At 42.9% G+C, this 25,401-nt stretch overlaps 1 protein-coding gene across 3 annotated transcripts; it reads left to right on the top strand.

Moving 5' to 3' along the window:
* Positions 1-915: 915 nt before the first annotated feature.
* Positions 916-17,100, top strand: ZNF235 (zinc finger protein 235). Of its 3 annotated transcripts, none has more exons than XM_036274633.1 (5): positions 916-957; positions 2,699-2,756; positions 9,494-9,620; positions 10,668-10,793; positions 14,923-17,100. In XM_036274633.1, the coding sequence occupies exons 2-5, from the start codon at positions 2,742-2,744 to the stop codon at positions 16,899-16,901; spliced, it is 2,247 nt and encodes a 748-aa protein (XP_036130526.1). In that variant the 5' UTR covers positions 916-957; positions 2,699-2,741; the 3' UTR covers positions 16,902-17,100. The 3 variants fall into 3 exon arrangements, with proteins under 3 accessions (XP_036130526.1, XP_036130527.1, XP_036130528.1); XM_036274634.1 differs by having other exon boundaries at positions 10,668-10,751; XM_036274635.1 differs by lacking the exons at positions 916-957; positions 2,699-2,756; positions 9,494-9,620 and adding an exon at positions 9,881-9,925.
* Positions 17,101-25,401: the final 8,301 nt, after the last annotated feature.

Raw genomic sequence — 25,401 nt, forward strand, 5'->3', positions numbered from 1 at the left:
GACCAATGAGTCGTGGGTTCGATTTCGGTCAAGGGCTTGCATGGCTTGAACACTGAAGACAAGACTTCATACTTACCTACCCTCTCACAATTTACTGTCTACATTAACATAAGTATTCAGTTGTCATTACCATGTCTTTATTCCAAGGGATTCCTGCCCAAGCAAATAGCTAAATTGTTTATTTTAGGAACTTACACTGACACCCATCAACTCTGAAATCTCTTCCAAAGAAAGTATCAAAAATTTGCCTTTGAAGAGTCCTTGCCTACAAAAATCCTTATTGTTCCCAATAATCCTGGACTTGTAGCACCATGGCCTTTACCAAGTCCCTTGCATTGAAAGAAGTCCCTTAAACTAAATTCACAATTCTCAATCAATTGTAACCTTGCCTTCCTGGCTGAGGCTTTGCTGTCAAGGTGTCAAATTTCTGTGGAAGTGGTGTTCTCTCTCACCACAATGAGCAAATAAACTCCGTTTTTATCTTATCAACAGGTGTATTGGTGATATTTGGGGAGCCGGCATTTCAAACAAGTTTGAGATCCAGTGTTCCTTAAATTCTGTTTAGGCAACGCAGACAAGGTTACTTTTATGTTTCCCATTTTACTCTGCTTCCCTAAAACTTGTGGTTTTAAAATTAGTTTCAAAGTACAACCTTGGCTTTTCTCTCCTATGCGGCCGCATTTTCAAAAACTCGCAATTATTTTTTCATAAGCTTTAAGAAATGAATAAAGCAAAAGGGAATCTGACAGTTATGCCAGAGAAGAGCCTCAATTCGCGCAGCAACTGGCGGGAAGCTCGGTCCTTCGAACTGCATTCTGGGACATGTAGTACAGGTGCGCGAGAAAACTAGGCGCTTCCTGTTGGGCGTTCTGGGAAGTGTAGTTCAGGAACAGTGTCTAAGCTGAGGCACTTCCGCTCTCAGAAGGCGAGGTTGGGTTTGAGATTCCTCGCAGTTTGGTGAGTTAACCCCGTGTCCTAGCGATACCTTTAAACCTTTGCCTCGGCCTGGGGTGAGCAGTGACTTGGTCCTCCCTCCAGTGTGAGGGAAGCCGCGGCCAGCGGCAGAGCGCGGACGTGGAGGCGGCGGCGGTGAGCATCCGCCTGGCTGAGCCTCCGAGTCGGGGCCGGCTTGCTGGTACTTGGAGTTTAGGGTCTCCCGCTATCTCCGCTCCCCCGGGTCCTCCCCGTAGGACCCGGCAGCCAGCTCTGCCTCTTTCGGTAAAATACTGGGCGAGTTCCTTGATTTCTCCCTGCCTCAGTTTCCTCATGGCAAAAGGTTACTTCTTCCCAAAGGTGTTCTTGTGAGAATTAAGTGAGGTGGTCCAGAAGAAGCTTAAAAATAGTGCCAGTGCATATTAAATGTTGGCCGTTAACCATTAGTTATGTTGCAAACTCAGAAAGGCGCCCTGTTATTTGGAAGCTCCTGTGAGCCTGGGATGGGGTGTGGGCACTTGTTTCTGCACGTGGACTCTTTTTAGCCTCTGGTTTAGTAAGGAGAGTGAACTTCAGCCGGGTCCTGGAGAAAGTCCTGTGTGGATTTTTCCGGACCCAGAAAGAATCGTGATATGGGCTTTGCAGAATGCCTGACTACACGTATAGTGAGGCCTTAATAAGTGTGCAATATTGTGTGATAAACCCGTGTTGTTGATGTAAATGCAACAAGATTTATTAGGCTTAGGTTTTGGGGTTTTTTAAATCCTCACCCGAGGACGTTTTTCCATTTATTGTTCAGATAGAGTGGGAGGGAGAGAGAGGAAGAGACAGAGAGAAACATCGAAGTGAAAAGGACACATCTAGTGGCTGCCACCTACATGACCAACCAGGGCCGCGGACAAACTGCAACCGAGGTAGGCGCCCTTAGCGGGAACCCAATCCGGGTCTCTCTGGACCGCAGGCGGACACTCTAACCGCTGAGCAAAACTGGCCAGGGCAGGTTAGGTTTTTATTAGTCATTGTTTACCCTTTTGCATATGGGACAAGAATCGTCGAGACTCTTCTTGCTTAATAACATTTTAAAATAATTACACCTTTTAAGAGAAGAAAATCCGTGGCAATTTAACTATCATTACCAACGGAAGAAATGGCCTGTGAGACAACCAGTCAGAATTATGTTTTTGCAAGGGTAAAGATAACTCTTGCTACAGAACAATCATCTCTGAATTCTGGGTTTCTTGAAAGAGTGATTTTCTGGAATATCACATTTACAAGGGCAGTTTTATGACACCTAAACTACTGCTTGGCTTCAGCTGCAGGCGATAGGGAGTGCCGGCATTATTATCCCCACATACAGGTGACTGGAGTGAGGTACAGAGAGATAAATGACTTGCAGAAGGTTTACACTGCTGCTAAGTAGAAAATAAGAAGTAGACATGGCAGAATTTGAACCCAGACATTTTGCCCCTGTTAAGTTATACTGCCTGCCTGCTTGCCTTTCATCTCCTCTAATACTCGGGCTAAGGAATATTCTGGAAGCTACAAGACACACTCGGCTTAGGGCTGTTTTAAGGAATATTCATTAACAATGGCAGCTGGCTGGGGGCCCAGAGGAAGCTGGAGTCCAGCCCCTGTTCTCACTAGGCGTTGTTGCCACTGCCTCCGCCTAGAGAAAGGGGCCCTGACTGCTTTGTGCTCCCATGAAGTGCCATGTGGACTGGCAGCGTCCCTAGCATCTCTCTCATGATGGCTTTCCCTTCCCCAGTTTTGCCTTCCGAGAACTGCCTTTCCCCAAAAGGAAGAGAAAAATGACCAAGTTCCAGGTAAGTTGGGTTTGCCTTTCTGTTTCTTAAAATGACGTCTCATTTTACAGAGGTTGGACACACATTTCTCCTGCTTGGAAAGGGTAAAAGGGGACCAGAGGCACTTGACAAATTATTGTATGCCAGGCCCTGGCCGGTTTGGCCCAGCAGTTAGAGTGTCCACCTGCCCCGGCCCTGGTTGGGTCATGTGGGTGGCGACCACTCGATGTGTCCCTTTCACGTCAATATTTCTCTCCCTCTCTCTCCCTCCCACTCTATCTGAACAAAATATCGAAAAATGTCCTCGGGTGAGGATAAGAAAAATTATTTTATGCCAGGCTCTTGCTTTGTGTTTATTTCCTAATTGTAGTGTGAAAATTAACAGGTGTTTTGTTTTGTTTTTAATCCTCACTTGAGAATATTTTTCCATTGTATTTTAGATAGAGTGGAAGGGAGGAAGACAAAGAGGGAGAGAGAGAAAGATCAATGCAAGAGAGATACATTCATTTGCTGCCTCCCACAGGACCCCAAGTTTGGGCTAGGGATCAAACTTGCAACCCAGGGATGTCTCTCTGACTGGGAATTGAAAACCCTCAACCCTTTAGTCTGTGGGCTGATGCTCTAACTGCTGAGCCAAACTGGTCAGGGCAACGGGTATTTTTTAAAAAGAAAAAGAAAATAACTCCCACTTTATAAACATGTTTACAAATTTGCTGTTTATTTTCTCAAATTTCTTTTTATTTGCATTTACAAGTATATGTTTGTAATCACAGCTTATCATTTTGGATTTTTTTTTTTTATCCTCACCTGAGGACATTTTTGCATTCATCTTCAGATAGAGTGGAAGGGAGAGAGGGAGGAATAGAGAGAGACACATCGACTGGTTGCCACCGACATGACCCCAACCGGGGCTGGGGACAACCTGCAATTGAGGTACGTGCTCTTAGCGGGAACTGAACCCAGGACTCTCTGGTTCGCTGGCCGACACTCTAACCTCTGAGCAAAACCAGCCAGGGCCCATTTTGGATTTTTGAAGTGTAATTTTACATCACCTACAACTTAAATGGCCACATCATTTTTCACAGTGTACGTAATATTTCTCCCTTATTTATGTGGCATATGAATTTCACAATTTTAAAGATGTTTGCAGTGACAATTTTCTGAAACCTTTCTACCCAAACAGGATTTCTGAGAATTCTACCTTTTTTTTCCCTCTCCTTAGAGTAATAGGGACTCAGTTTCCTGAACATCTTGTGGAAAAAACATCCAAAGTATGGCTTGGTGCAACCGAGTCCAGTTGATACTGAACTCAGAGAAAATAATTTTAGTTGTTTTCAAACAAGAAGAGCTAGATTCTTTCTTTAATTTTGAGTTTAACCATGTATGTATCATAGTTAAGTTTCTGTTTTATTCATTGACATGTAGGTATGTGTGTATATATATAGAGATATACATATCTATATATACATATATAGATATATAGATTTTTTTTTTTTTTTTTAATCCTCATCTGAGGACATTTTTCAATTTTTTGTACAGACAGTGTGGGAGGGAGAGAGAGGAAGAGAGAGAGAGGGAAACATCGATGTGAAAGGGACACATCGAGTGGCTGCCACCTGCACGACCAACCAGGGCCGGGGACAAACTGCAACCGAGGTACATGCCCTTAGCGGGAACCGAACCCGGGTCTCTCCGGACCGCGGGCGGACGCTCTAACCGCTGAGCCAAACCGGCCAGGGCAGATTTTTTTTTTTATCCTCACCCAAGGACATTTTTTTGTTTTTTGTTCAGATAGAGTGGGAGGGAGAGAGGAAGAGAGAGAGAGAGAAAAAAACATTGATGTGAAAGAGACACATCGAGTGGCTGCCACTCGCACGACCCAACCAGGGCCGGGGACAAACTGCAACCAAGGTACGTGCCCTTAGCGGGAACTGAACCTGGATCTCTCCAAACCACAGACCAACACTCTAACCGCTGAGCCAAACATGGCAACATGTTAGTATATTTTAAAGAAGTACATCCTTGGTCTAGTAGCACCAGGGACTTGCCAGGCCTTTATTCCATAGAACAGCCTTGTGAGGATATAGATGGTCTTGTTTGATTATTATTATTGATTTTAGAGGGGGGGGGGGGAGAGAGAGAAAAATATTGATTTGTTGTTCCACTTCTTTATGCATTCATTGGTTGATTCTTATATGTGTCCTTACTGGGGATCAAACCCGCAAAGTTGGCGTATTGGGATGACACTCTCACCAACAAATCTACCCCACCAGGGCTTGTTCATATTTTAACATAAACAGATTTGTGAACTTCCACATTTCTACTTGAAGTCCAGTCAGTCCCCAGCTGACACTTCTTTTTTTTTTAATTTTATAATTTATTTTTTTTACAGATGTTTCTCCTTTTTCACCCTCCTCATGATCCCCTCCCACCCCACCCTGTCCTCAGCATTGTTGTCTCTGTCCATGGTTATGCATACATGCATATAAGTTCTGTGGTTTATCTCTTCCCTCCCTTCTGACCCCCTATTCTGAGTTTTGTCAGTCTGTACCCTACTTCTATGTGTCTGGGTCTTTTTTGTTCATCAGCTTGATCAGCTTGTTTTATTCATTATATTCCACAAATAAGTGAGATCATGTGATATTTGTCTTTCTCTTATGGGCTTCTTTTGCTTAGGATAATACTCTCCAGGTCCCTCCATGTCGTCTCAAAGGATAAGCGATCTCTTTCTTACAGCTGCATAGTATTCCATTGTGTATATGTACCACAGCTTTTTTATCCACTCATCTACTGATGGACACTTGGGCCGTTTCCAGATCTTAGTGATTGGAAATAGTGCTGCTGTGGACATAGGGGGACATATATTCTTATTTATTTATTTATTTATTTATTTATTTATTTATTTATTTTCTTCACCCAAGGACACGTTTGCATTTATTTTTAGACAGAGCAGGAGGGATAGAGGGAGGAAGAGAGAGAGAGAAACATTGATGTGAAAGAGACACATTGAGTGGTTGCCACCCACACAACCCCATCTGGGGCCCGGGACAAACTGCAACCGAGGTACATGCCCTCAGCAGGAACTGAACCTGGGACTCTCTGGTCCACGGGCTGACGCTCTAACTGCTAAGCCAAACCAGCCAGGGCGGAGGTACATATATTCTCTCTGATTGGTGTTTCAGGCTTCTTAAGGTATATTCCTAAAAGTGCGATCACTGGTTCAAATGGCAGTTCAGTTTTTAACTTTTTGAGGTAACACCGTATTGTCTTCTATAGTGGCTGTACCCATCTGCATTCCCACCAGCAGTGTACTAGAGTCCCCTTTTCTCCATAGTCTTGCCAGCACCTGTTTGATAGTTTGTTGATGGCAGCCATTCTGATAGGTGTGAGGTGATACCGCATTGTTGTTTTACCCAGCTGACACTTCTCAACCTAAAAATAAAAGGCCAACGTTAGAGGCAACAGGCTTTCATTTGAGATCCAAAAGGAATAGCTATTAGGGAAGCAGAGATTCAGGGAGAAACCCAAATAGTGTTCCCATTAAGAGACAAAGGGAAGGAGTATTTATGAGAAGGAAGGGAAATAATTACATGAATAGAAGAAAGGGATTTCTTTGGGTGTTAGTAAGCTAAGGGTGGAATTTCTGTGGGTGCAGATAAGTTAGCATAAGGATGCTAATTCTAAAGAATGTCTTTGGCCCTGGCCAGATAGCTCAGTTGATTAGAGCATAGTCCTGATACTCCAAAGTTTTGGGTTCCATCCCTGGTCAGGGCACATACAAGGAACAACCAATGAATGCATAAAAAGTGGAACAACAAATATGAAAATAAAAGAATGTCTAATTTTCAGTCATAATGTCTGTTTTCCTGTTAGCTTTGCAAACTGTTGTTTGGGATACAGTGCTGCTTTAGGCACAGTCCAAAGGTTATTTTGCTCAGTTTTAACATTCCAAAGGGTTGAGGAGTAAAACTTGTGAGGCAGTCCCTCTAGGATGACAGCTCTGATTCCATTTTGAAGTGGATCTGTTTATATTATTTTATACACACTAATGGGGCAATTAGCTGAGCCAGGTGTTTCAGGTATCCAATTAGGATAAATGGAGAGACCCAGAAGAAATGATACTACGTGAATGCGGTGTCCGAGGCTACACCATGTGTATACCTGGCATGTCTAGTGGGCATGTCTAGTGGGTGAAGGACTCCAAAAATAACATTGCTATTTCCCTGGGGCAGCTTTCTTAGTGCTTGTTTCTTTGACACATGTCAACTAGTTGTTCAGTACATAGATGCTCAGAACTCCAGCCAGATATAATGCAGAGATGAGCAAAGTCTGTAAATAATTTTAATTCCCTTTAAAAAAAACTTCATAGACGAAGTAATGAGACAAATAGGAAATAGGAGTCGGGGGTTGGGGCTGGGAATTTATATGTTTGTAATCACAGCTTAGAAAAAGGCTTAATATTCTCAATAGGAATGGTCCTGATGCATGAGATTATGAGCAAGTGAAATGATCAGGCAAAATTTTCAAAGATGATTTTTGGTGTTGTAGATCCTCACCCAAGGATATTTTTCCATTGATTTTTAGATAGAGTGGAGGGAGGGAGGAAGGGAGGAACAGAGAGAGATATATCGATGTGAGAGAGAAACATCGATTGGTTGCCTCCTACATGACCCCCACCAGGGCCAGGGATCCAGGTATGTGCCCTTGACCAACATTGGAACCTACAACGCTTTGGTGAGCCAAACCAGCCAGGGCCAAAGATGATCTTTTTAAAAAGTTAAATAGCCTGACCAGTGTGGTTCGGTGGGTTGAGTGTTATCCCATGAAGTGAGAGGTCCTGGTTCGATTCCCAGTCAGGGCACATGCCTGGGTTGCAGGCTTGATCCCCCTCCCTCACATCAGTTTTTCTGTTCCTGTCTAAAAAATCAATAAAAACATAAAAAATAAAATAAAATAGTTAAATAAGTGGAAGCTTTTAAAAAGAGCTCTTTTTATCATTTACCAATTACCCAACGTTTAAAAAATAAGATAATGTCAAGTTTTGGGCGGAGTATGGAGAATCAGAGACACTTCTGCTCTCTTAAAGGAAAACTTAATTGTGAAAATTGCTATAATACTAGCAAAACAAAGGTGCATATTTTTTGGCAGTGAAATTGCCACTTCTTGGCTGAGATTTACATAAAAATGTTTTGTGCATCAATATCAACAATTTAAATAATTTAAGTTAATTGCATTATTTAATTTTTTGGTATGGTTAAATATATTACAGATCATCACTTTTATGAAACACCTTGCAGCCATGAATAATGATAGTTATAATAGTGATGGCTGGCATTTATTGAGTGCTTAACATGTCAGATACTGTCCTAAATCCTGTACATATTCTCATTTAATCCCTTCAAGTATGCTGTGATGTAGTTATACAGATGAAGAAATTGAGATATTGAGGAGTTAAGTGACTTGTCCAAGGTGACAAAGCCTTAGAGTATGAACTGAGGCCATCTGTCTCCAGAGCCTGAGAGCCTGTACTCTTAACTTTAACACTGAGTGCCACTGCAATTGACAGATATAGCAGTTCCTGAGAACAGAGAATGAATGTATACCGGCCCCAGAAGGGTCTTGAAGACTTGTTCGATTGGCCAACATTGAAGAAATAGTGGTACTATCCAGGGAGAGAAGGAGATAGGCACTGTTAAATACTGTTGAATCTAAATTAACTCAATTTCTTAACATCTGGCACTAATTGTAAAACGTGTATGCCATGATTCAATTAAAAAAAATTTTTTTGCGTTGATTTCTTAGAGAGAGGGATAGATAGAAACGTTGATGTGAGAGATACATACATTGACTGCCTCCTGCATGCTCCTGGGGACCAAGCCCACAATCCAGCCATGTGCCCTGACCGGGAGTCGAACCAGGACTTCTCAGTCCATGGGACGCCACTCAATCCACTGAGCCAAATCGAGCAGGCTTTTTAATTTTTTTTTTTCTTTATTGATCTTTAGATAGAGAGGAAAGGAGAGGGAGAGAGACAGAAACATTGATGAGAGAGAACATCGATTGGCCACCTCTTGCATTCCCCCTGACTAGGGATTTGGCCCACAACCTGGGCATGTGCCCTGACCGGGAATTGGACTGGCATCCTTGTGGTGCATGGGTCGATGCTCAACCACTGAGCCACACTAGCTGGACTGTATGCCATGATTTAACAGACTCTTCTATAGGTTGGCTTTATTTATGTATTTTTAAATTTTTGTTTATTGATTTGAGAGAGAAGGAGAGACATCTATTTGTTGTTCCACTTATTTATGCATTCATTGATTTATTCTTGTGTGTGCCTTGACCAGGGATCAAACCTGGTTTATTGGGATGATGCTCTTACAAATTAAGCTACCCAGCCAGGGCTCTAGATGCTTTATTTAACTACATAAAGGGTACCACGTTAAATGTACACAAGATTTTTTTATGTATCTCTTGGTTCCTTCCTCTCCCTCCATTTATGGTGTGATTATGGAAGCAGAAGAGGAGAAAATCTATTAAAAAGGGTTTTTAGGCCCTGGCCGGTTTGGCTCAGCGGTTGGAGCGTCAGCCTGCGGACCAGAGAGTCCCAGGTTCAGTTCCCTCTAGGGGCAGGTACCAACAAAAAAAGAGTTGTTAGGGTCCTTAGAGTCTGGAACAACTTCCTATATATCTTCTCCACCTGCTCAGTGCTGCTCTCTTCCCAGTTCTGAGATTGAGGTTACCTGTGTTTGGTGTAGGAAGGGGTGACATTCAAGGATGTGGCTGTGGTCTTTACCGAGGAGGAGCTGGGGCTGCTGGACCCTGTCCAATGGAAGCTGTACCGAGACGTGATGCTAGAGAACTTTCAGAACCTGGTCTCATTGGGTGAGTATAGGCGCCTTCATAACGTAACTTCATCCATTGATCAGGGTTTCCCATTCGGCACTGTTGCTGACCAGGCCAGATAATTGTTGTAAGTACTTGACCCGACCCGTCCCGCAGGTCCAGCAACGAGGGGGAGTGAGGATGAGGAGGGACAAGAGACACGGGAAATGGAGACAAGACAGGGCTCTGATCAAGTCTCATTTATTCAGGGGTAATTCACACAATATATAGGGCAAGAAGCACCTTTTGCCAAGCACCAAGCTTGCCCGAAGCAATTCCAGGAAATACTACAAAAGGAACAAAAGGTCAGTAAAGACTGGCTTGATGAGTAAATGGTTACTTAAAGAAATGCAAAATGCAGAGATAAAGAAATGCAGAATGCAGAGATATCCTGCCTTGGGGCAGGCGATGGCAGAGCAGATTTTATCAAAATTGATGCCATGCAAAAAGTCTCCCACAAGTACTATCCTCACATAAAATGTTGTGAGCATTTTAGGATGTTTGGTAGCATCCTGGCCTCTGTCCACTACTTTAAAACTTCTGGACCCCATAGAGACCAGAGTTTTCCAGTCTATTTGGAACATAGAGACAAGACATTGCTAGTCTTTGTTTCAAGGTAAACATTTTGTCTTTTGTAAATTAATTATAAATGAACAGTTGAGCTTGGCTGTACCTGGCTCCTTATTTCACGTTTTTTTGTTTTTTTTTAAATCATTACTTAAGAATACCTTTTTACTGATTTTAAAGAGAGAGGAACGTTGATCACTTGTTTCCCATATGCTCAGCCTGGGTATGTGCCCTGACTGGGAATTAAACCCATGACCTTTCAGTGTACAGGATGACACTCCAACCAACCTAGCCACATTGGCTAGGGCTCATATATTTTTTATTAAACTTGTAGGTCATGAAATTAGTAAGTTACATCGAAATATTTGATAAACACTGCTTTGGGGGAGAGGCAGAGCCTTACATCATGGGATTGGAACCGAAATTTTTTTCAGTACTTTTTACCTTTAATTTTTTTACTTAAATCTTGTCTTTTCACAGGACATCTGTCCTCTAAACCAGATGTGATATCCCAGTTGGAGAGAGAGGAACATCTTTGTATTACGCAGATCCAAACTCAAAGAGGTGGGCATTCAGGAGGGAACTGGGCAGCTGGAGTCCTTGAAGGTAACAGCTCGTTACTCTGTTTCTCTTCTGGGTGATCAGTTTTCCACAGAGACCCGAGAGACCCTTTGAAAACATCAGTCACAAGCCCTGGTTGGGGAGCTCAGTTGGTTAGAGTGTCTTCTGGATACACTAAAGTTGCGGGTTCTGTCCTTGATCAGGTCCCATACAAAAATCAGCCAATGACTGCATTGTCTTTCTCTCTCTCTTCCTTTCTCTCTCTCCCTCCTTCCCTCTTCCTTCCTCTTTCAAATCAATAAATAAATTAAAAAAGAACATCAATCACGTTATGTCTCTCTGCTTCGACACCCTCCACTGGCTTTTCATTTCACTCAGAAGAAAACCCGCCCTGGCAGGTTTGGCTCAGCAGTTGGAGCGTCAGCCTGCGGTCCAGAGAGACCTGGGTTCAGTTCCCGCTAAGGGCACATACCTCGGTTGCAGTTTGTCCTCGGCCCTGGTTGGGTCGTGCGGGTGGCAACCACTCGATGTGTCCCTTTCATGTCGATGTTTATCTCCCTCCCTCCCACTCAATCTGAACAAAATATGGAAAGGTGTCCTCGGGTGAGGATTAAAAAAAACAACAACAACAAACCCCAAAGTATTTAGGGGCCTGGAAGACCCTGTCATGTTTGCTCATTCACCTGGCTGTACCACTCTATATTTTTCTCCTGTCATTCTCCTCCCTTTGACCCTGCCAGCGTTAACTGTTCCTGACATCTGGCGATGATGCTTCTGCGTCAGGATCTTTTACTTTCTTTTCTCTGGTTGGATTGCTGCTTTCCCACGAATCCCCAACCACTCTTATTCACTCTAGTCTCTGCTCAGAAGTCATTTCATCCAAGTCCTTCTGTGTCTGCTCCATTTAAAATATTGCCCTGGCCTGTTTTTCTCAGTGGTTAGAGCATCAGCCCGCAGACCAATGAATCGCAGGTTCAATTCCGGTCAAGGGCAGGCATCTCGGATGCAATTTGTCCCCGGCCCTGGTTGGGGCCGTGTGGGAGGCAACCAGTCGATGTGTCCCTCTCACGTTGATGTTTCTCTGCCTCCTTCCCACTCTATCTGAAGATAAATGGAAAAATGTCCTCGGGTGAGGAATGAAAAAAAAAAAAATGTCTTTCCTTCACTCTCTACATCCATAACTTGCATTAATTTGTGTTTAAGCACTACACCAACAGACTTAATAGTGTGTATGTCTGTCTGTGTGTATTTTTTAATTGTGATAAAATATACATAAAATAAAATTTATCATTCTAACCTTCTTAATGTACAGTCTGGTATTAAGTACATTAATATTGTTGTGCAACCATCAGTGCTATTCATCTCCAGAACTTTTCCCCAAACCGAACCTCTGTAGTCATTAAACAATGACTCCCCATCTTCCCTCTCCCTAGTCCCAGTAACCACTGGTCTACTTTCTGTCTCTGTCTCTCTGAATTTGACTACTCCATGGACCTCATTATAAGTGAAATCATACAGTATTTTTACTTCTTATTTTATTCTTGTGTTTTTAGAGAGAGAGAGATCAGTTTGTTGTTCCACTTATTTATGCATTCGTCAGTTGTTTCTTGATGCCCTGTCCAGGGATTGAACCCGCAACCTTGGAATATCGGGTGATGCTGTAACCAACTGAGCTACCTGGCCAGGGCTAGTATTTGTACTACTTTTGTGTCTGGTTTGTTTCATTTAGCATAACTTCTTCAAGGTTCATCTGTATTATAGCATGTGTCAAAATTTCTTTTTTAAGGCTACATAATGTTGCATTGTATGCATGTTTCTCATTTCTTTTCATCCATTGATGGACATTCTGGTTGTTTGCCTAATACTCAATTCCCAAGTATTTTATTCTTTTTGATGCTATTGTAAATGAAATTGTTTTCTTAATTTTCTTCTGGTTGTTATGAATAATGCTGCTGTGAATAAGGGTGTACAGATATCTGCTCAAATCCCTGCTATCCATTTCTTTGTGTATATACCCAGAGTAGTATTGCTGGATCATAATTAAAATTCTATTTTTAATTTTTCAGGAACCCCCATACTGTTTTTCATAGTAGGTATATCACTTACATCCCCACCAGCAATACACAAGGGTTCCAGTTTGCCCCATCCTCACCAATACTTGCCCCCTCTACCTTTAAAAAAAATAATAGCCATCTTAATGGGTGTGAAGAGGTATCTCAGTGTTTTGTTTTGCATTTCCCTAATGATTAGTGATGTTGAGCATCTTTTCATGTGCCTGTTGACTATTTGTATATCTTTGGAGAAATGTCTAGTCAAGTCTTGTGCTCATTTTATTTTTTAATGACAATTTACATTCAATATTATTTTGCATTAGTTTCAGATGTACAGCATCGTGGTCAGACAATCATACATTTCACAGAGTTCCCTGGTATCTTTTGCTCATGTTTGAATCAGGGTGTTTTTATGTTGTTGAATTTTAGGAGTTCTCTTTGTGGTCTGAATATCCCATATCAGATATAAGATTTGCAAGTATCCTGTCTGTGGCTCTTTTACTCTGTTCATAGGCCTTTTTACTCTTCTGATGCACAAAAGTTCTTTATTTTATGAAAGTGAATTTATTTCTTGTTATTGCCTGTGCCTTTGGTGTCATATCTAAGAATGCATTGCCAAATGCAATGTTGTGAGGATTTTGCCCTGTTTTCTTCTAAGAGTGTTATAGTTCAGCATGACATGAAGCCACAGTCCTTCAAGCATTTCTGAGGTGCATCGTCCCAGGACTGTGTGTTCAGAATTCTAGTTCCCCCATGTATATGGCTACTTTGCAACATGTTAATTCCCCTGAGAGTCTCACTCCTGCTTTTCTTTGGAGCCTTAGATTTCTGTTCTACGCCTGTATTTTCTTGCCCACACGTCTGCAAATTCCCTGCAGTTCTCATGTCAAACCTGATATGAAAAACTGAGCCCCTATTCCCATTGGCACTCAGTCAAGCGAGACAGAAACCAGTCCCATGGGACTCTCCAAACCCCCCCACCCCACCCCCCAGAACACATAAGCAAGTTCTGTTCTTTACTTTCCACCCTGAGGTGGGAACCTGGAATAGGGCAGCCTCCTCCCAGTCTTAACCCCCACACTGTGCCGGTAAGGGTGAGGCACATGGAGAAACTAGGACATTGGATGGTTTTTGAGTTCAGGTTCTTTTGGTTAGATGTTCCCTTGGTTGTTGGCAGTTTCTCAACTGGTGTTTAAAGTTGTTCAAAGTGATTTTTTTCCCATTTTGTTTGTTTATTTGGTGTTCTGTGTGGGAATAAGAGCTGGAGCTCCCTACTCTGCCTTCATGCTTACATCTCTCTCCTTCGGTCCTTTAAGCAGGTATAAGACCATGGTTAGTGTTTTAATGTATTTGTCTGATACTGACACCTGTTTCTTTATGGATGTTTTACCTACTTTATTTTCTGTTTTGGATAGGCCCTTTTTTCCTGTTTCTTTTATGCTGTTATTGTTGAAAATTGAGCATTGAAGAAAAAAGCCCCCTCTACCAGTCTTTGCTGACTGGTGCTTTTCCAGGGAAGCCTAATGGGCAAGGTGTGTTCTGAGCCTTGGGATCTGCCCTGCGTAAGGGCTTAAGGTCTCCTGAGGTTTTTTTCTAAACTAATGAAAAGGCATACACACAGACCCAGGAAAGTCAAGTCCCTCATACACAGATGCTTTTAAATCCATTAATCTCCCCAAAAGTGCCACCATAGCTTCTCTTGCACTTAGATGTTCTAGAGCAGTGGTTCTCAACCTGTGAGTCATCAGCCCTTTGGGGGTCGAATGACCCTTTCACAAGTGTCGCCTAAGACCATTTACAAGTAGTTACGTACAGAGTAGAATGGTAAAACGCACTCACACAGCCCCAAGCAAGACACACCCTTAAAAAGACCTGAGAACACCTTATACCTTCAATCTGCGATAGTCCCAAATATCATACCTTTTAATGTGGCTTTTTCTCAACAGGGTGCTCTCTTGGTTATTGTAGACCTTGGACTGTTTTTCAGAACTCTCACACTTATTTTAGCTAGTCTCTAGTATTTGTTTTTGCTTTTGAGTATTTCAGTGGGGGAATAAGGGCTTGGGGGTTTCAGGCCCACTTTCTTGCTTGCTGATGTCACTCTCTGTCCTTAATTCTTTCAGGAGGCAGGAATGAAGATGAGATGGAGACTCTTTATGAAGCAGGAGTAAGGTGCCTTTCATTGGGAGAACTTTCATGCTGTCAAGTAAGGAGACATGTTGTGAGTAAATTAATGAAAAGTCAAGTCTCCATTCTACATATTCAAGAAAAGAGCTCCCAATTCCCCAAACAACATAATCCCCCCGGTAAGGTGGGGACAGGACTATCCATTCCGGCTGATGTGGAAGATGGCTGTATCATGAATCTTATACAGAATCATTCCAGTATTAATGAAAATCAAGAATTTTCAATAGAGAGAGCCCAGAATTCTTGGAGTGAAATATATCTGAATGAGACACAGAATTATCAGAGAAGCTGTAAGCAGACGCCAATGAAAAACAAGTTATGTATATTTGTTCCATGTGCTACCATCTTCAGTTGTAATTCATACCACCATGATGACGATATAGTACACACAGGGGAAAAAGCTCCCAGCAACAAAGATTATGGTGAAGACATCTCAAAGATGCCACCTCTTGCCCAGCTGAGTATAATCAACACAGGACAGAAAACTTACCAGTGTAATCAGTGTGAAAAATCATTCAATGACAGTTCCAGTCTTGAAGTTCATCAGCAGGTACACTTGGGAAAGCAGTCCCTTACCTATAGTACACATGAGGATACCAGTTTCAGCTCAGCCATTCCTGTTCAACAATATGTTCACGCAAGAAAGAAACGCTATTGGTGTCATGAATGTGGGAAGGGTTTTAGTCAGAGCTCAAACCTGCAAACGCATCAAAGAGTCCACACAGGGGAGAAACCCTATTCGTGCCTCGAGTGTGGTAAGAGCTTTAATCAGACCTCACATCTGTATGCTCACTTGCCCGTTCACACAGGAGAGAAGCCCTATAGATGTGAGAGTTGTGGGAAGGGCTTCAGTCGTAGCACAGATCTTAATATTCATTGCAGAGTCCACACTGGAGAGAAACCTTATAAATGTGACATATGTGGAAAGGGCTTCACTCAGAGATCACATCTTCAGGCCCATGAAAGAATCCACACTGGAGAGAAACCGTATAAATGTGCAGATTGTGGTAAACGCTTCAGCTGTAGCTCAAATCTCCATACCCATCAGAGAGTCCACACGGAAGAGAAACCATACAGATGTGATGAGTGTGGGAAATGCTTTAGTCTGAGCTTTAATCTTCACAGTCACCAACGAGTCCACACGGGCGAGAAACCATATAAATGTGAAGAGTGTGGTAAAGGTTTTAGCTCAGCCTCAAGTTTCCAGAGCCATCAGAGGGTTCACACGGGAGAGAAACCATTTCGCTGCAATGTGTGTGGTAAAGGCTTCAGCCAGAGTTCATATTTTCAAGCCCATCAGAGAGTTCACACTGGAGAAAAGCCATACAAATGTGAGGTGTGTGGAAAGCGCTTCAACTGGAGCTTGAATCTTCACAATCATCAGAGAGTCCACACAGGAGAGAAACCCTACAAATGTGAAGAGTGTGGTAAAGGTTTCAGTCAGGCCTCCAATCTTCAGGCTCATCAGAGTGTCCACACTGGGGAAAAGCCATTCAAATGTGATGCATGTCAGAAGCGATTCAGTCAGTCTTCACATCTTCAAGCCCACCAGAGAGTTCACACTGGAGAGAAGCCATATAAATGTGAAACTTGTGGGAAGGCCTTCAGCCAGAGGTCAAATCTTCAAGTCCATCAAATAATTCACACTGGGGAGAAACCATTTAAATGTGAGCAGTGTGGGAAAGAATTCAGTTGGAGTGCTGGGCTCAGTGCTCATCAGAGGGTCCACACAGGAGAGAAACCCTACATGTGTCAGCAGTGTGGTAAGGGCTTCAGTCAGGCCTCCCATTTTCACACACATCAGAGGGTCCACACTGGGGAGAGACCTTACATATGCGATGTGTGTTGTAAGGGCTTCAGCCAGAGATCACATCTTGTATATCATCAGAGAATTCATACGGGAGGGAATCTATAGAAATGTGAGGTGTGGCATAGCCTTTTTTAGAATTCACATCTTCATCTCCATTAGAAAGTCTATGCTAGTGATTGTGGAAAGCTCCTTCAGAACTCAGAAGCTTGAGGAATTGTCACAGGAAAGCTGCTCTATAAAATGTGTTTTAGGAACTCAGCTAGGAGATGAACTCTATAAACATCAGATTTTACACATGAGAGAAAGCTGGCTTTATAAATATGGTGTTTATACCAGAGTTTTCTTTTTTTTTTTTTTTAAATGATTTTTTTTATCCTCACCCAAGGACAATTTTTTGTTTTTTGTTCAGATAGAGGGAGAGGGAGAGAGAGAGAGAGAGAGAAACATCGACATGAAAGGGACACATTGAGTGGTTGCCACCTGCACACCCCAAACAAGGCCGGGGACAAACCGCAACCGAGGTACGTGCCCTTAGCGGGAACCGAACCCAAGTCTCTCTGGACCGCAGGCCGGCACTCTAACACTGAGCCAAACTGGTCAGGGCTATATCAGAGTTTTCTGTGTCAAGCTCTGAAGATGAACACACCATAAGAATCTTACATTTCATTGGAGTCTATCCAGAAGAGAGGGCTTATGTTAAGGACTCTTTATAAAAGTATAATGACGGACAAATAAAATTGAAGTCAACTACATTGTAACTTCCACATGGGTTTAGGGGTGTTTCTCACCACTGTGTCTGCCTTGTAGAACTACTTGGCTTGTAGTAAGTGCCCAGCAATAACTGAACAAAGTAGAGAAAATCATGTTAGGACAAAATCTGAAAATTCTACTCAGTTCCCTATGGTAAATCCACCACAGCATCCTAAAAAATCATATTGTGGATGCTGCCATCCACAATAATACAAATTAATATCAACAGGACTTCTGAATGGCTCCCATTCCCCACCTAGCCTCAGTTCTTTGTACAGTGTTATCTGTATGTACAGTATAATATTTAATCATGAGTTTGTATTTTATGGACTGAAGAGTACTGGTTTTTATTAATCTAATATACTGAATTTATACGAATGAAAATTTGGAACACTAATTCATTAAGGTACAGTTTTACTCTATCTCTTTGAAAATGTTAAAAGTAGTCACTAATGACAAAGTTTTAGTAAACATGAATTGTTAATAATGGTTTCTTCTCATTTTCATGCTTAGAATAGAGTGCCTTCTCTATGCACAGTGCTTCCTTCATCCAGCCCTTTTTAGGCAGGGGCTTTGGCAGATTTGAAGTCTATTTTGTCACACACCACCCTCATATTTCCTGCTAAAATGGGGAGGGAGAAGCAGGACAAGGAAGTTGTTTAATTTTTATTAAAATCTCATTAACGGGAACAATTTAGGTAAATTGTCATTTCACAGCATTCTGTGTTCAACACTTTTTTTTTTTTTTTTAGTTTTCCCCCCCTTTTATCGATTTTTAGAGAGAGGAAGAGAGATAGAAACTGATGAGAACATCGATTGGCCGCCTCCTGCATGTCCCCCACTGGGGATCAGGCCCCACAACCTGGACATGTGCCCTAACTGGGAATCAAACCGGCAACCTCTTGGTTCATGGGTCAACACTCAACCACTGAGCCACACCAGCCAGACTAACACCTCTTGATAGAAGCAAACATTAGCTGGTCAATATGTATCAAAATACCCTTTGGCCTGGCAGTTTTGCTTAGGAGACTATAGAAGTGAGACAAATCATACACAAAGATGTTTATATTGAATTCTATCAAAGAAAATATCTAAAATATTAGAATAAATTTGTTCAAATACTATACAGCCATGAAAAATATGACAGACTGTGGTGAAGACTGGGCTGCATAGGCCTATTAAAGAGGACATTTTTCCTTTTTTTTGTTCAGATAGAGTGGGAGTGAGAGAGAGAGAAACATTGCCCTGGCCAGTTTGGCTCAGTGGTTGGAACGTTGGCCTGTGGAACAAAGAGTTCCGGGTTCAGTTCCCGCTAGGGGCACTTACCAAAAATAAAAAAAGAGAAACATCGATGTGAAAGAGACACATCGAATGGTCACCACCCGCATGACTCAATCAGAGCCAGAGACAAACTGCACCCAAGGTATGCACCCTTAGTGGGAACCGAACCCAGGTCTCTCTGGACCACAGACCGATGCTCTTAACTGCTGAGCCAAACCTACCAGGGCTGACCTTTCTTTTGTGTTAAACAAAAACTGCTGTGAGTCTTTGTTTCATTGAACAATACTTGAGTGATGACTAAACGCAGCCCTTAGGGTGCTTTGGAGGAGTTGTGAGTTTATCTGTGTAAGGCGGGGCTCGAACCTGCACTTTGGATCAGTTCTCCATAAATGAGGATGACTAGGATGACCATTGCTCCCACCTACCAGAGGGTAAGGCTGAGGTTCGGTGAGCTGTGACTCCACTTTGTCACCAGGCTGCTCTGAAGACAAGAACTGGGGGGGCACCCTCTTGGGATAAGTGACAGGTAAGGCCAGCAGAGTATTTGTTTCCTACGGTGCCTGTAAATAGGACAAACTTACCTTAAAGCAACAGAAATGTGTTCCCGGGTCGTTATGGAGGTCAGAAGTCCAAAGTGAGACTTCCTGGGAGAACACTGGGGTGTCACAGAGCTGGTTCTCCTGCAGCTGCTGCTGGGGAATCCATTTCTCGTGGCTTCCAGGTTCTTGAGGGTGCTTGTGACCCATCCTCCTCCTTCCAAGCCAGGTGCACAGCATCTCTGCTCCTGACTACCATCCTCCGATAAAGCCTTTGGAATTACACTGGGCTCACTGGATAATCCAGAATATTCTGCCCATCTCATACTTTAACCTAATCACACCTGCGAAGTCCCTTTTGCCATAGAAGGGAACATGTTGATGGGTTCAGGGACTAGGACATGGGCATTGTAGGGGTCCGTATTCAGCCAAAAAGTAAAGGACAGACAGACACAGGAAACGGAGCCAGTGCCTGCTGCCCTGTGAGCTGCTTCACCAGAAAACAACGCAAAGTGTGGTTTCTAGGGCCCCATCTTGGAGGTTCTAACACTGACTCCCTTCCTCTGCCTCATTGCCTCATCCATATAAATGGAAGATAACTTTCTCCCAGGGTTCTTGTGAATAGTTACACAGTTAAATATACATATCGCACACACAGCTGGGCACATGGTATTTGAGGCATGGTACCTGTTACTGCTAGTTTCTCTCAACATGGAGAAGACTCACACCCTAATTCCCTCTCTGGCTCCAGGGAAGTTGATGCCTTCTGCTCAGTTAACAACTGGGATATACGTGGAGATCTGACAATTCCAGGTGTATAGTGGAAAAAACTCACAGATCAAATGAGGCTCTGAAGAGCCTGGCTCAGTTTTGTCCATGACGTCCAGCAATGTTCCACTGCTAGACCCAGCTCCACAGATCTGGCTTTTCTGAGTCCTCAAGCCCTCTCACCTCTTTGTTCAGGCCCTTGGCTCCACCTGGGAGGCCTGCTTTCATGTGCCCTTCAAAACACAACTCAGGTGTTGTCTCTAAGAAGCCTTCCATCACCCTCCAGGGGTACTTGATTAATTAAACTCCTGTGTTGCCTGAGGCAATTCTTACTCAGCTTTGTATGGCCAGTCCCTCAAACCTATGAAGAGCAGAAGGCACAATGAATGGAGGAATGAATGAGCCCACAACCGAACAGCGGTGGTGTGGTCTAAGTGACAGTGGAGATTCCCAGGTCAGGGGGCTTGGACAGCAGCAGTTTCCGTTTCTAGGTTCTTCCAGGTTTCTTACTTACCTAGTGTTCTCCGGCACCTAGAGGACATCTCTGGGCCATCTCTGCAGACATAAGACATTTCCAGTTGAAGCCCCACTTGGACACCTGCTCCTCCCTGCCTTCTCCCCCCGCAAATTTCCTGCTAGCCCTTCTTACCCTGCCTTCTGAAAGAAAAGTGCTTTTCTCTTTAAATGTGAGACACTTGCAGATTCTGAAATGGGAGCATTCTCCCTAATCCATGTCTTTAAAAAAAAAATGATTATAGAGAGGAAGGGACAGGCACAGATAGAAACATCGATGAGCAAAAATATCGATTGGCCGCCTCCTGCATGCCCCCCACTGGGGATAGGACCCACAACCTGGGCATATGACCTGACCGGGAATCGAACCAGCGACCTCTTGGTGCATGGGTCAATGCCTCATAAGTTATGTAAATGTGTACCTCCTATGCTGTACACCTGAAACTAATATAATATTGTATGTCAGCTGTAATTGAAAAAAAATTTTAAGGAAAGAAATGCCACACACACACACACACACACACACACACACACACTGGGCAAGCATCCATCTCTCAGAGTCAGGCATCTGAAGTTCCAAGAGTTCATTAGCAACTAAAAACTGCTTTTTTTAGAGAGAAAGGAAGGGAGAGAGAGTCAGAGACATTGATGATCGGCTGCCCCCAGCACACCCCCTATTGGGGATTGAGCCCACAATCCAGGCACCAGGACCTCTCAGTCCACGGGAGGACCCTCAATCCACTGAGCTACACCCGTTGGGTTAAAAACTGCTTTTGAAAACTCCGAAAGTGCATCTCCGCATAAAGATGATCTCTTTTCTCATGTTGACTCCCCATTTCCCCAGAGGCTCCAACAGGCAAGACTCAGATCATCAGTTACAGACACTTATTCTATTCCTGAAATTCAGTTTAAATTTCAAGGTGCACACTGGCAGCAGGAAGCAAGGGAGTTGTGGCCCTGACACTCTTCTTTGTAGCTTTCCCTGACTGGGGGGTCCCACTAGCGTTTATGAAGTTATAATCATGTAAACATTTACACCCATTTTTTATTATACATTTAGGTGCAAGAGCAACAAATTGCAAGGCCACATTTTAAAAAGTCTCTTCCCCTCGTTGCAAAGTCAATTCAAACCCCAAGCACTAAATTAGGCATTTACCAGATTGACAACAGCTGGGGAGGAAGTTTGTGACAGCTGTGTACTTGCTGCCGGGCAAGTTCAGTGTTTGTTTTTTTTCTTTTATCCTCACCCGAGGACATTTTTCCATTTTTTTGTTCAGATAGAGTGGGAGGGAGAAAGAAGAAGAAGAGAGAGAGAGGTGAAGGGGCACATTGAGTGGCTGCCACCCGCACGACCGACCAGGGCCAGGGACAAACTGCAACCGGCGCCCTTAGCGGGAACTGAACCCGGGTCTCTCTGGACTGCAGGCTGACGCTCTAACCGCTGAGCCCAACTGGTCAGGGCAAGTTCAGTGTTTCTTTCACTCCCTGGGCTCTCTTTTGTCCTCTGGTTTATCTAAAATTTGTTTCATGAGGTGAAGTCTAGAGGAAACCAGTCCAAGTTTCCAAGAGTCCTCTCAGTGTGGAATCACACAAGACAGACAATTCCCCCAAAACAAGTTGTGGCGACACATGTCATGTGTGTCTACAAGGGGAGCCCATTAGATACTCAGTGCCTGAGACTTTGCTGGAAGGCTGGCCACACAGGCAGCCCTGCCTCCCACGTGCTCAAATACCCAGGGCCCAGAAGGCAGGCAGATGTTCAGCATGAACCATAGTGTGTGCACAGTGTAGGCAGAGTGAATCACCATTTTCATTTAGGAAATGGTGGAAACTCTACTAAAATCAAGTTCCTAGACCTCAGAGGTCATGAATATTTCTTACAATATCTGTCCTGTCATTGTTTCCTTATATTCAACTTAGAGAAACTGATAGTACCTACTTTTGGTAATAGGCTGGGAACACAAGTTTCCAATGAGCTTTAAAAAAAAAATGTTTTTTTAATCCACACCAGAGGACACTTTTCCCATTTATCTTCAACAGAGTGGGAGGAAGGGAGGGAGGGGAGAGGGGGGAAGAGAGAGAGAAACATCAGAGAAACAAATGGACTGGCTGCCTCCCGCACCGCCCCAACCAGGGCCAGACACTGAACCACAGCTGAGGTACATGCCCTTGACTGAAATTGAACCTGAGACTCTTTGGTCCACAGGCTGACATTCTAACTGCTGGCCAGGACCCAGTGAGCTTTTTGTCAAGAGTATATAGGGATGGCCTTTCTGGAAGACTTCTTAACAATTTGGATCAAGATTTAAAATGTGAGCCCTGGCCGGTTTGGCTCAGCGGTTAGAGCGTCAGCCTGCGGTCCAGAGAGACCTGGGTTCAGTTCCTGCTAAGGGCACATACCTTGGTTGCAGTTTGTCCCTGGCCCTGGTTGGGGCCATGTGGGTGGCAACCAGTCTCTGTGTCTCTCTCACATGGATGTTTCTCTCTCTCTCTTCCCCCGCCCCTCCCCCTCCAGCTCTGAAGATAAATGCAAAAATGCCCTCGGGTGAGGGTAAAAAAATAAATAATACAATTTAAAATGTGTTTCTCTTTTGGGTCTAGCAATCCCAATTATAGACATTTATCCCAAGGGGAAAGTAAGACAAGTACAAGAGGATGTAGACATTATTGTTCCTTGTGGCACAATGTATAATGCTTAATTTAACATCAGAAACAAAGTAAGCAACCCCTAGTAGGGAATTGATTAAATGAAAGGGTACATCCATTTAATAAATCTCTGTTGAAATAATGAAGCCAATATTTATTGACAGAAATATGATTTTATAATATTGAGGAAACGTTGAAAAAAATTGCAGGTTATAAGAGTATATAATGTATGATCTCATTTACATGAAATAATAGAGAGCCATCTAGAACAGTAGTCTGATAGACCTGAGATAATTAAAGTGTTTTATATCTGTGCTATCAAACATCGTTCCTACCAACCACATTATGACTATAGAGCACTTGGGAAATGTGGTTTCACTGAGGAAATAAACTTAATTTAAATGAGAAAAGTCATATGAAGCCAGTGGCTACCCTGTTGGGCAGTGCAGCTCTAGACTATTATTTCAACTTCACTTTTAGGTCTAGTAACCATATGGATTGATTTGTGTGTATGGTGTGAAATAAAGTCACGGTTTACTTTTTTCCCATGTGGACATTTCTTGATGTGACCCTCTTTCCTCCACTAGCACTGCAGTGGCTTCTTTTTGTGTATCAGGAGGGCTACTGGACATGAACTCTATTGTTTTCCTGGTCTGATGGCCATTATTGTTCATTACCTCTGTTTTAATAACTGTGATTTTTGTTGTTAAACCTCACCCTAGGATATTTTTCCATAGGTTTTCAGATAGAGTGGAAGGGAGGGAGAGAGAGAAACATCAAAGTGAGAGGGACACATCGATTGGTTACCTTCTGCAGGACCCCGACCAGGGCTGGGGATCAAACCCAAGACTCTGCGGTCAGTGGGCTGACGCTCTAACTGCTGAGCAACCGGTCAGGACTAATAATTGTAATTTAAGAATAGGTTTCAGCCCGACTGGCGTGACCCAGTGGTTGAGCGTTGACCCATGCACCAAGAGGTTGCTGATTCAATTCCCAGTCAGGGCACATGCCCAGGTTGTGGGCCCGATCCCCAGTGGGGGGCACAGGAGGCAGCCAATCAATATTCTCTCTCATCGATGTTTCTCTCTCTCTCTCACTTTCCCTTCCTCTCTCTCTAAAATCAATAAAGAAAAAAAATAGGTTTCATATTTGACAGCGTAACACCTCCAGTTGTGTAGTTTTTCTAGATTCTTTCCTATTTTTGCCCTTTAAATGTCCATATATATTCTACAATAAAAACAAAACAAAACCTTGTTTATTTGAGATTGTATTGCAGCTGTAGATTAATCTGGAGAGATTTTATATATTTTTATTAAGTCTGTCATTCATTTAGGTCTGCAACTTCTCTGTTTTGTTTTCTGAATAGAAAACATTTTTCATTAGACTTAGTCTTGGGTATTTGATACTTTTCTTTATAAATTTTTTCACTTCTCATGTTCTAGTTGATGCTAGTATATAGGAATACCATTCAATGTTTTTATATTGCCATTGTATGTTGTGGCCCAAATTTACTAATCCCAAAGTCTTATTTGTATATTCTTTTGGTATTTCTACATAAATTATAATGTCAGCTGTAAACAGTTTTCTAATTCCTATACCTTGTTTTATTGTTGATTCTTCACACTGGGTAAATCTGGAGTTATGGATACAATGTGATAATAGGCATGTTGTTATTCTTGATCTCAGGGGATTACTTTTGTTATGTAACTATTAAGAATCATGTTTGCAGTGATTGCATGCTGTCATCTATTAGACCAGTGGGACAAACATCCATGAGTGGTTATTGTGAATTGGGTAGCGTTTCCATTGCTTGACATGTATTAAATCAGTTATGAAACATCCCAAATATTAGCCTCATTTTACAATAAACAGAGGCAGAGACAGGTAATTTACCTGTGCAAGGGCACACACTGTTAAGTGGTCACACCAGGGTCTAAACCTTGGCAATCTGATTCCATATTTATTCCCTTGGGCACAACACCCATGCCCAGATGGTTTTACTAGAGAATTCTACCAAATATTTAAAGAATAATGAACACCATCTGGCTGGTGTGGCTCAGTGGTTGAGCACTGACCCATGCACAAAGAGGTTCGATTCCCAGTCAGGGCAC

This window comes from Molossus molossus, unplaced genomic scaffold, assembly GCF_014108415.1.
Source record: "Molossus molossus isolate mMolMol1 unplaced genomic scaffold, mMolMol1.p scaffold_m16_p_21, whole genome shotgun sequence".
NCBI classification, from domain to species: Eukaryota; Metazoa; Chordata; class Mammalia; order Chiroptera; family Molossidae; genus Molossus; species Molossus molossus.